We start from the raw sequence: 12105 nt of genomic DNA on the forward strand, positions 1-12105 counted from the left end.
TGATGACACGTTGTTTTATTATATATTAATTTATCAAGATTAGCTTGAATTGCGAAGCAATAAAGATTCGTCAAAGATCCGGTGGATCGAATTTTTTAAAAAAATGTAAGACTCTTAATATCTTTATTATTCTATAATATATTCGATTTTATCGAATATTATACAGTCAGATCTTATGTTATCTCATAAATCAATACGAATCTTCGTTGCCATAGAGCGACGATAGCTCTCTCTCTTCATACTTTTGTCCACTGGTGATAAATCTTCAACAATATAAAGTTATGCCATCGAATCGAATCCAATAACGACTCTCTTCTTCAACTTCGGAGAAGTCGAGCAATTAATAGCGACCCTTTATCCTCTCTTGAATCGTCTCGATGAGAAACTTTCTCCGAGACGGTGCTCTCATATCTATTGGTACCGGCGACTAGTCGTGTTACATTTAATAACGTAATACGGTGGTCACAAGAATTCTTTCGGTTACAAAAGGTGTACCTCAAGTTTGCCAGAGGGCAACGGAAATTCCTGATAATACTTATATACCAAATTCATTGTATGCTCTTTGCAATTATTGAAGCTTTTGTTCAATCTCGTAAATAATTCTAATTTTTTATCTACTAGACGTATCGCATTGTTCGTGTATATAATACACTAAAATGAACTATTATTTATTAAAAGAATTAATCGTATTACTGTACGCGGTATATAAATTAAATATATTATTTATATCGGAGTAAAAAGGATATTTTTACATTTGTAAAGGAATGGAAAATAAAAGGATATATATTCCATAAAAAAATTTATGCTTACATATTAGATTGTTTAGAATAAACATTTCTTACGTGTCTCCATTATACTGATATTATAGAAAAGAGAAAAAAGAAAAACCGTGTTTATACGTGAATGATAAAGAGGATTATAGTAATTACCGTAAACAGTAATTACCGTGTAATATGCGATAGCAGGGTTATAACATGGTTACAAATTAGAGTATTGGATGTGGGTCAATGTTAATGTATGTTACTTACCTTTGACAGAGGTAACCAGGGTTAAGTGTTGAGCATTCATTTCGGCGAGTCGACGAATCACGTCGATCTGTTCCAGCGAGAGTTGAACTGCGTTTAACTGAGCGGCACCGCAAGGAACGTAGGCGGACCAAAACTGAAAAGAAAACATATCGTTTCTTATAATTAGATTGTTTCAAAATAGTCGATCGTTATTTTTAGAAATCTTAAATGATACAAATCAAACTCACAGACAAGAAATAGAAAAACCCAAATAAATAAAATTGTATATGATGTAACATTAACATATAAAATATTTAACAAAAAAAAAAAAAAAAAAAAAAAAAAATTAAGAAAAGATATGTTAGAGATATAATTCATTAGTAAACGATAAAAGAACAATATTGCTAATTGACATTAAAAAATTTAGAGTGCGCGCAGTCCTACATACGACAGTAGACATTTATTTACAATCGACATTTATAATTTTTAATTTCCTTTTGCAATGCAATTTGCATAATGCAATATTAAAAATGTTTTATCATAAACTGTTTAACGAAATAAAAATTTAAATTTAAAAGGATTGATTTTACAGAGGATATATTTTTTAAATTATTTCTTTCGTAGATATAAAAGTGACTAAAAATATTCAAAAAAAATGAAAAGAGAGTATGTATATATAACTCTCTTTTCATTTTTTTAAAAATATTTTTAGTCAATTTTATATCACGTACATACGAGTAATAAAATCAATATATATATATTATCCCATATAGAAAAAGCAAAAATAATTGATAAGCTCAAGTGATATAAATTAGTTGGATCAAAAGTAAACGCATTTTGCAAAGTTATGTAAAAAATTCTTTTTATGAAGAGGAAATCCGTCTATGTGAAATATTGTGCATTCCTCTCAAGAGTTGAACATTTTATTCAACTCTGGAGTTAGCAGCCGTAGTAAAGCATTGCGGTGGAGTATTCTAAACGGAGGATTATTAACCGTATCACTCGCGTATTCCCGTGATTTTGATATCGCGTGACTTTATATTGTCACGTTCATAATTGTTCACACTGTTTTACAATTGCTAAGCAAGACATATATTTCATTAATACTTTACATTAAATAATTCAGGTTTCATTTCCATGAAATAGCTGTTTTATTATGTGAAAAAGATTCTCTTTCTCTCACTCTAAGTACAGCTTTTTACCCATAAAAAAATACATTAAACACATTAGATATACATTAATTGTTACATTTTGTTATTCCCTTAAGTATCGATTATTCTACTCATTTTTAATGTCCACTTTTTTGTTCGTATCGGCTATCGGAAACACTAATTAATTGAATCAAAAATTAAAAAATTTTTCAAATTTATTAAGAGAGAACTTTTGAAATCTCTTTTTCGTATTTTTTAAATTGTATGCAAAAATATACGTACAAATTTTGATATTCGTGATCGAATATCATTGATCAAGGAAAAAAATAATACTTTACTGAAATTGAAATGTTAGGATTCGGATATGTAAAGTTGCTAATTGCCTTTTTTGATTACGCTATATTTCTGAAATCCGAATTTTCACACTCAAGTTATATCCGTTTTTACTCATACTCGGCGTAATGTAATCATGTAAATATGCTTATCTATCCGCAGTTTATCTAGCTACGTAATCCCTCGCGGCGTTGAGTTAAATACTCACGGTACTCAGCGAATGTTGAATTCCCCAGATCGGTCGAGCATCCGACGTGCGTCGTCGAGTAATCGAACGTCCATATCGTTCCAATGAGGAGAGAGATGCGTAGCACGCAGCTTAGTTGCGAGTATACGGTATTCGGTCCGAATTTCACTGCGCTCTCTCGGCTTTGAGAGAGCTAGCGTTACCAATTACTCGGTGGTCTAATTAGCGCCGAGTTGCCGCGCGCTAGCGTAAATATTGAATTTCGGTTCCGGGTGTAGTCTAACGCGATTGGCATCCTCGATTCTCGCGCCGTCGGTCTTCTCTTTCCACGTCAACGTTATTATACTAATCGCATGACGATGTGGATAGAATAGTCGGGATACTGGGCGGGGCAAAAGGGGAACAATACTTATGTGAAAATATAGTCAGAGAGAAAGAGAGAGATGGGCAGGAAGAAAAGCAGGAAAGATGGGAGATGGATGGCGGCGGAAGTTCTATGCAGCAACTGAAATGAATTCTCTTTCGACGGAAACATTGTTTCACCCATCGTAGCGTTTCACGAACAGCTTTTTCATGCTTGCACTCGTTGCATAATCACGTTCTACGTATACATTTCGGTTTGATAACGTTGAATAATGTGACTAAACACGCATTTGCATCACACGTTCATTCCAATTTCGCGATTACGGATATATATATATATTAATATTATGCATGAATATATTATATCATATTCTTTTTAATAAAATGAAAACTTATGGCAATTGTCACAAATACTCGACATTCTCGTAGAATCCACGAACCTCTAAATGCATGCGATTTATTGCTCTCGGTGGTTTAACGAGCTATGCGAATTCAAATAATCCACAGTGTTTTGCGCGGTAATTTACACGAGTGCGGATGTGCGTGACGCGCGTGTAGACATCTTTCCGGTACATCGCGCGGCAGTGAGAAAGAGAGAGAGAGAGAGAGAGAGAGAGAGAGAGAGAGATAGAGATGCGCGCGATAGAGGGTTATTCGTCATGACGAAATATATATAGACGTGCGGGGATGCTAATAATCTGACGCCGTTAACTGATGGAGTTAACATCACGAGCAGCGAGCAGAGAGCGGATCTGACGTTTCCCATCTTCCGGACACCCCCGCTGCGGCAGTTGCGCGAACGATCGTATGGCAAATCGCAGTTAATAATGATATCACGAGGGTGGGGGTGAGGGAGTGCGGCAGATAAAGCCGACCGACCGGAAAGCTACGTGCCTTCTTGCAGAAGGAAAGCAGATAACACCGACGAGGCTCGAGTTCAAAACATGCGACGGCTGCCAACGGAATATCCGCTCGATAGCGACGCGACGTTTCGAGAAATCCGGGGTGGAAACATATTTATCGAAGAAAACGTATCTTGAGAACGTCAGCGTAAACTGGATAAACAACGACGCGGATTAAATACAAGCCGCTTCGTCGTCGCTTCGCGGAATAATGTCAAATCTTGCAGACGTAATTGCGCTAATAAACGCCAAGTTTACTTGAATTTATGGGTAGCTAAGAGAAGCGCAAAGGGTGCATGTGCATCCTCGGTTATCTGCGATGTTATATCTCATTGTCGACACGTCTACGTGTAACGAGTCAACTAAACGTGAAATATTATATTCTATTCGCGAAAACAATTGTTTTTATTCGAAATAAGTGAAATATTTACAAAACATTTGTTTTCTCTATATATTCTTTTCCTTGATGTTTCTCTGACGGTTTTTAAATGTTAAGTAATATCTGGAATTGCTGTCTGCTGAATATTTTATATTTTTCTAGTTGTAAAATTTACTAGAACTTGTCGGAACTCGATGAATGTACATTACTCTGTTTTGTTCACATAGGGAAAATTACAAAATATATATTCTCTTTGCTAAGGCAAAGTCGCGCAATGGAGAAGAGCTCTCGAAAACAAAGCTTTGATGCGTTTTGCTCGCAAGTACATCCACAGTGAGAGTTCTCTTGTTTCGTATTCCCTCGAAACGGCTTTTTCCCGACAAGAAAATCACTTTCTTACAGCCTGTGCCAACGGGTATTTTCAGAAGGAAAGTCGTAGAGAGACAGGTGGTAAGGGTACAGTTCAGAATAAACACAACTGTGCGAGACGAGGTTGTTGGTCCAGCGTGGCCGACTTTGCGGATGTAGCTTTCAAGCTCGCTGATTATCTTTTATCGCGGTTCTCTTGCTGCAAACTTCGGCAATCATTTCGCGGTCACGGTACTTTCTCCGCGTTATCGCCACAAGTTAAGGGACAGAGAAAGAGGACGGTAAAGATCGAACGAAGGAGTAAGCGGGTTAGGAACTCGCTTTCCGTCTCTGTATATGCGTCCCAACGAACTGAAAAGACATGGAATTTCGTCCCGCATCCGCTACAGCGAAATTTGTTCGTAAACAGAATTGTCATTGTTAAGAATATCGACCTATCTACGTAAAGTACTTACGCTCGCGCACCAAAGTTTGAGTGGTTTTACTCGAAAAAAAAAAAAAAAAAAAACGAGTTTATTGTCGCCTCGACTTACAAATGCACCTCGATACAGTTGCCCCTCTCCTCCTCCCCCCCTCCCCCTCCCCCCTCCAAATTACAGAACGTTTCCTTGTTTTGTTATGTCTCTTTTATAGTCATACTTTTTGCACGGTAAGGATGGAAGAACAAGTAAAACGGATGTAGGTTTTTTTTAACGCAATCTTTCCTTATGCGCATATTTTCTAGAACTAATCAGAGTAAATTTCCTTCAGCGGTCACAAATGTTTATTTAGAAAAGAAAGTACCCTTCCGCTATAATTTTACGATAAATATTATATTGTATATTAATAATTTTGTCTGTATATCCATGCCGATTCTATTCATGATACATTAAACAATTGAATCCAAAATTCTATGTGATTAAAATCATTTTATTATTACAAGTTGAGAGAACGCATACTGCCTAATAACAATAACAATAATAATAAGTATAATAATAATGTAGTTATATTCAACTTTTCATTTATTATATTTTATTCCATTGTATTATATTATTTTTATATTATTTCACAGCTGTCTAATTGTAAAATATTACACAATTTATCGATAATTTTATTACAGTTTTAAATGTGTCGCACACATTTTCACTTACACGTAGTAATTTCGTTTATCTGATCTTCCGGCATTATCGATGAAATCATACTGACGATAGATTAATATTCTTGAGCCAGAATAATTAATTAATCTTTATTAATGAATTAATATGAGAGAACATTTACCAGTTTAGCGAATTCTGTTGAATTCAAAATACCTCATTGATTCATGAATTGAAACTAATCCATAATTGTTAATATCTCATATATTATTAATAATAATGTTATATTATAAGCTGCAGGTTACATACATATTTGTGTCAATCACAACACGGTCTATATAGGTCTAATTCATTATTATTCGTATTAATATTTATTGGAAATCATATTGTGTATTATTACCTAAAGATTAATTTTGAATTTATAACAAAATTATATTACATAAGACGGATTCTCTTTGCCTCCTATTACATATACATATACGTTTACGTTTTTTTTATTACGATAAAAATATATTTTTTTAACTTTGCAGAGAGAGAGAGAGAGAGAGAGAGAGAGAGAGAGAGAGAGAGAGAGAGAGAGAGAGAGAGAGAGAAATCCGTATATATACAGTTTATATTCTCTTAATATATTATTGTAAGTTATATAATTATATAAATATATTAATTTATATAAACATAACTTTAGCATTTTATATAGCATTAATATATTATTGTAGTTACTTCCTTAGAACAAATATTTAAAAAATATAATAGAAAAAAAAATTAAAATAAATTTTTTGTGATACATTTATGATATATATCTTCTTTATATTCTTTGTTATAAACTTATTTTGTTTCCATTATCCCAGTTTCGTCCAGTTTTGAAACAAAAATTACTAATTTGTCACGCAGTGCGCAGCAACCTCTGTCCTTCGTAAAAAAAAGTAGATCAATCATGTCTCATCAAAACGCGGTTAGTAAAATTTTCGTCGCTGGCGAAAACTTTTGTGCCAACTACTTCGCGATTCCCGGACGCTTCTCTTCTGCCGCTTCTGGTTCGTGGCGTTTTTTCATAGCGCTTTCTTCGGCTTGCCACAGAAAACGTGCGAAAACCATTTTGCCACCAAACTCCGCTCGCCATTCTCTCGCCATGCTTTTATCTATGCATAAGTACCCGCCTTGAGCCTTGAACTTTGCTGATGCGGATTTTCGTCGCGTTAATGCACCTTCGATTCGTTCCCGGCTTGTTTCGTTGTAAGCATGAAATGGGAGCGAACATCCGTGCGGTGTGATAAATTGATTTTGTAAAGTAAAAAGGTTTGAGCTGTCTTCTCGAGAAAATTTGATGTGTGGTTCTTTGACGCTTTGAGAATAATGTAATGTTATAGAAATTACCGCGATAAAAATTGCTGCGTAAAAAAGAATATTGTACAAAAATATTATATAATAATAATAGGATAACATATGTAAGAGAGTTAGTTTTTATATTTTTGTTATTTTGGAGTAGATAAATGGATATCTGTTTTAGAAAGACTGATCAAAAAATCGTAAGAAGTTTCTAATAATCATGCAGAATAATTATTTTTGATAAGTGAAGATTAAAAATGATTTTTATTTCTATGTCAAAAAGTTTTATTCATATATATTCATTTTTAAAAATACAAAAATCTCAAATGACATTAATTTATAAGCTAATTTATAAGGAATATACTTAAAAGTTTAATTATTAATATTCGCTTTCGAAAAGTAAACCTCTAAAAACGTGTATCCAAGCGACTATTTTATTAGAAATCAATTTTATGTTGGAGAGTACCAATTTCTAACTTTGTGAATTTTATTATCGATAGTTGCACTTACATAGCAACCATCAAAATTATGGGTTTTATTATTGAAAGTTACTTTTACAGAGGAGGTAAAATCCTCAAGCGTACATCCATCGAAAATCAATCTCAAGAAATAAAACTCGAGTGAGTTTTATTGATAGCCGCTCTTGTAAAGCAAAACTCTTATGTGAACAATCATCGAGAGTCTCACTTAAAGTCTATCGCACATCTTTGCCACAAGGAATTGCTTTCGAGTGGACATGTGCTTACGTTAGTAATATTGATTTACAATAGAGAAATACGAGTTTTTCCGTAGTTATAGTCTCTCCACACTTTCATAGAGTTTCGAGGAAGAGACGGAGGCGGAGGCGGATGCGGAGGGAGACGATTCTGCATTCAGTTTTCGAGCTTTCTCTTTCCCTCTCCATTTTCTGAGCAGGCTTTTATCTGCGGGTGAGCACTTAGGGGCAACCAAGTTCGTCCGTATGGACGTGCTTACCGTTCCGCTCGGGCCCGCCATTAAGGACGAACTTCTGGTTTAACCCTCAATGGATTTGTCGTAGGGCTTACGCGACTACGGCGTTATTTATATTTCTGACGGCCGTAAAATTGCTAAATAAATCGCGCCGTCCGTAGATATTACGGTAAATCATAGTTGACAAGTGCGATGCGACGGGGGGGGGGGGGGAGGTTGTCCTGTAACGCGAACGATTGTGCGTAAAATTTATATTGCGTAACGTCAACGCGTATATCTGGAAGGGACTCGACGGCGCGGATCGATACGCTCTAGATGGTGCATTGTTGTTTGATAAATATTAATGGTTCAAAAGCGCGTGTTGCTTTTTATACAGAAAAAAACAGCCTTCCTGAAATTGATACGCAAATGGTATCCGTTCTTTTTACTTCGCCACGCGTTTTTTTCCATCTTGAGGAATAATAACGTTTTGGAACTCGTTAACATTTTTCTGCTGTTCTTGTAGCTGTTTTACATTTTCTCCCTTAATTTCTTTTATACAAACGTGTTTTACATAAAAGCCTTCTTATTGTAGATAAATGGTAAAATTGCTTATTTTATTTTTTTTAATCTATTTTTACGTAAGCATGTACATTTTTATGTATTTCTTTTATTTGTAAATTGTTTTATATATTTTATTAACTTCCGGCAAAAATGTTCATATATAATTATATGTAAATATGTAGAATTATATATGTTGTGTATGTGTGTATGTTTTCATTCTTTTGCATATTTGTTATTGTTTTTATATACAGAAAAAATAATAAGAAGGATAATTGAAAAATAATTGAAAGAATAATTTGTGCATTGTGTCTTTATAGAAAAAAATATAAATGGAAAAAAATGAGAAAAAATTGCCCATATATAATTGTATAAAAAAATTATTTATACATATTATTATTATTTATATATGCGGAATTTTTTCTTATTTCTTCAAACCTTACTTTTTCTAAAAAGCAAGGCAAAAATTATTCTTTTAATAATGTTTTTTATTTTTCCTGTTTATAATATTATTTAGTATTATATCAGAAAAAGAAACACACACACACACGCGCGCACACACACACACATATATATATATATATATATATATATATATATATACACATATATACATATATAATTTTAAATAAATATATATCATTACTGATGACTTAACTTTTTTTCAAACTATTTTAATATATTATAATAAAGAATTAGAAAATAAATCTCAAAGATAGAGAAAGCAAGAACTTAATATAAAAAATGCATTTTTTAATTTCTGTTTTTTTAGGTTTTGTTAATTATAATTCACGTTATTACTTTCGTTTTCGCGACTATCTCGTTTTATATTATGACATGATGTTAATTCTTGATGTTTTAAAATTGCTCTCATACTCAGGAAGCGAAATCACAGTTTCTAATTTTAACGTGAAATGTTAAATGATACGCATGCATACGGCTATAATATTACATTAACATCTTTTCATCAAATTAGTATAGATCAGCATTCTCAATCTTATTGTTTTATATTTATTTTTAGTTTGAATAATTTATGCGTGGTCATAGTTTATTTCAATTATTTTTTTTATTGCTAAGCTTTATTTAAGCTTTTTTATTCTGATTTACAAACGAGACTGAAGAGCGCAATGGACAAAGTTTCCTTTTATCAAGCTTTAATATTTATTTGAGTCTAGAAGAGAGTGAAAGGGCTTGGACAAGCAGTCTTGGAAACTAAAAAATTGAATTTCACGAGCGTAGCTGCTTCTTGTCAGTGACAATGGCTACACCTTTTGTCGAGATTGTTTCGATAATTGAATTAGAAGTCGCCAGTATCTCCAACAGGGGTTACCAGAAAAACAGATAGAAGCTTTCGCCACCCTTTCATAACGTGACCGGAATTCTAAATCCGATCGTTCGCGTTGTATTTTCTCCGGTTTTCTTTAGTTTTCTTCTGTTGTAGCATTCGGCCATTAATATAACGGTATAACATAACGCTTACAAGAATTTTCATTTAATCCTCAAAATAATCCGGCGAATATTTAATTCTCACAAACAAGTATTTATTTAATTTTAAATACATTTGTATATATTGTATATATATATATATATATATATATATATATATATATATATAATATTACACCTGCATTTATATGTTAAGCCTAATAAATTATTTATGTTATAATTTTGCTTGAAATAATATTGGAAATTATTTAAAAAAGAAAAGCTTATTTTTTATTGCTAACAAGAGAGTTCATGCATAAATTAAATTAACAGTTTGCATAGTTAAATATTATCAATCAAAACAAAAAAATTATAATAAAAGATAACAGAGCCAAACAACAGGCATAAGACAAAGGACAAGCGAGTCTATAATTTAATTAAAAATCAAAATATAACGTTTAGCAATGTCATTATAATATTTTAATTTTTTTTAATTGAATTATAAATTCGCTTGTTCTTACATCTGTTGTTTGGATCTGTTATTGGTTTTTTATTACAATTTTTTATTTTAAGTTTGTACGTTTTATTCAAAAAAATAAAGATAATTTACAGCCAATCAGTGACATAATACATAGAAAATCTGATTAAACTATGCATTGAAATCATGTGTGAAATGAAGATTGATTATATTCATTGAATATACGTGTTAAGTTCACTGCACAATATGTTAACATTGTTGCCCATGATAGTGATCTGTATAATTTACAATAGCATTGCTGGAGTGTTGTTATTGGAGGGGATCAATATCCCGAAACTTTGAAAGGATGTACTCCAACATCTGGTATACATACTCTCAATATTTATCAAGTTCAATCAATCAATTTGCATTCATAACTATAACAGTTTACCTGATTCCAAAAAACATCAGTTTTACATAATATTTAAATATATTGCTTTAACTTTTTATTTTTCTAATCTTATCAAGTTTAATATTTTAAAACAAATAATACATTTTATAATTTTTTGGGGAATTCAGAATTGTCCTAAAATTATTAGAGTTATAAATTAGCATAATTTAAATAGGATTGTTGAAGATGACACGAGTCTTACATGTCTTACTAGAAAAGCTCATTGTATGTACAATATTATTATTATTAATTAATAAGTATATGAATATAATATTCAACAAAATAGAAAAATTATATAAATATCTGTTTATCATAACTTTTCATATTTATTTTATTGAAAAATTATCAGTATAACTTCTTGTAATCATGTACAGAGCTTTAATTTACAATATGATTTAAAAAATGATATCTCTTATTTCTGTACAACACTTGAACGATACAAGATTTGTCTCTGACACAAAATTTTTTTTATCGTTATATACACATTTTTAGTTAATTTTTCTATTTTTATTGAATTTCTTTCTTTATTGAAAATATTGTTTTAATTTCTTTCGAATTGGATGCATACATACACACACACACACACACACATATGCGCGCGCGCACACGCACGTATACAGATATTTCTGTCTTATATTACTCAATTTCAAGAAAAGGAAAATTCTCAACACATGTTTCGTCGTCATAGAAACCGCCGTCAATTTGTCAGAACATCGCGAATTGAACATCGATGGCAGAAACGAGACATAAAATTTCCGCGCGCAATAAAAGAATGACATAGGAAGGTGGAAAGGTGGTACAGAGATCACAAATGATACGCCGCTGCAAACGAATCTGATTATGGTGCAACCGCGTTTTATTTGACGTTACTATCGTACGACGAATCGCGATGAGCGCAATTACCCTTTGTCTCTTCCATTTCATCGTGCACTCAAGAAATCGATTTTCTCGCATTTCCCTTATTAGTTTTGTACGCACGTCATTTCTGTTTGACATTTTCTATTATCGAAAGAAAGAAGGTATAACTCGGCTATATCAAATCAAAACTTTGTGATTGAGGATAACTGATTAATATTTTTTTTATCAATCAGCGAATTGGATTGGTTTTGCGAAAAATATAAGTCGCTATGTAATTGATATTCCTGTAAAAATGTTATTTTATTTTTAATAAAATAAACGTAATATACAAAT

The 12105-nt window shown here is 32.4% G+C and overlaps 1 protein-coding gene and 1 long non-coding RNA gene across 11 annotated transcripts in view; one reads left to right on the plus strand and one right to left on the minus strand.

Moving 5' to 3' along the window:
* LOC140666043 (uncharacterized) overlaps nt 1–12105 on the plus strand; it is a 182303-nt gene that overhangs the window by 52760 nt on the left and 117438 nt on the right. The window lies entirely within an intron of this gene.
* LOC140666034 (dipeptidase 1) overlaps nt 1–12105 on the minus strand; it is a 140018-nt gene that overhangs the window by 20575 nt on the left and 107338 nt on the right. For all 8 annotated transcript variants that reach the window (XM_072892750.1, XM_072892751.1, XM_072892747.1 and 5 more), the window contains one exon: nt 1029–1161. In XM_072892750.1, coding sequence (XP_072748851.1) covers nt 1029–1161 — 133 coding nt within the window. The remainder of the gene's footprint in view (nt 1–1028; nt 1162–12105) is intronic.

This window comes from Anoplolepis gracilipes, chromosome 5 (assembly GCF_047496725.1).
Source record: "Anoplolepis gracilipes chromosome 5, ASM4749672v1, whole genome shotgun sequence".
NCBI lineage: Eukaryota > Metazoa > Arthropoda > Insecta > Hymenoptera > Formicidae > Anoplolepis > Anoplolepis gracilipes.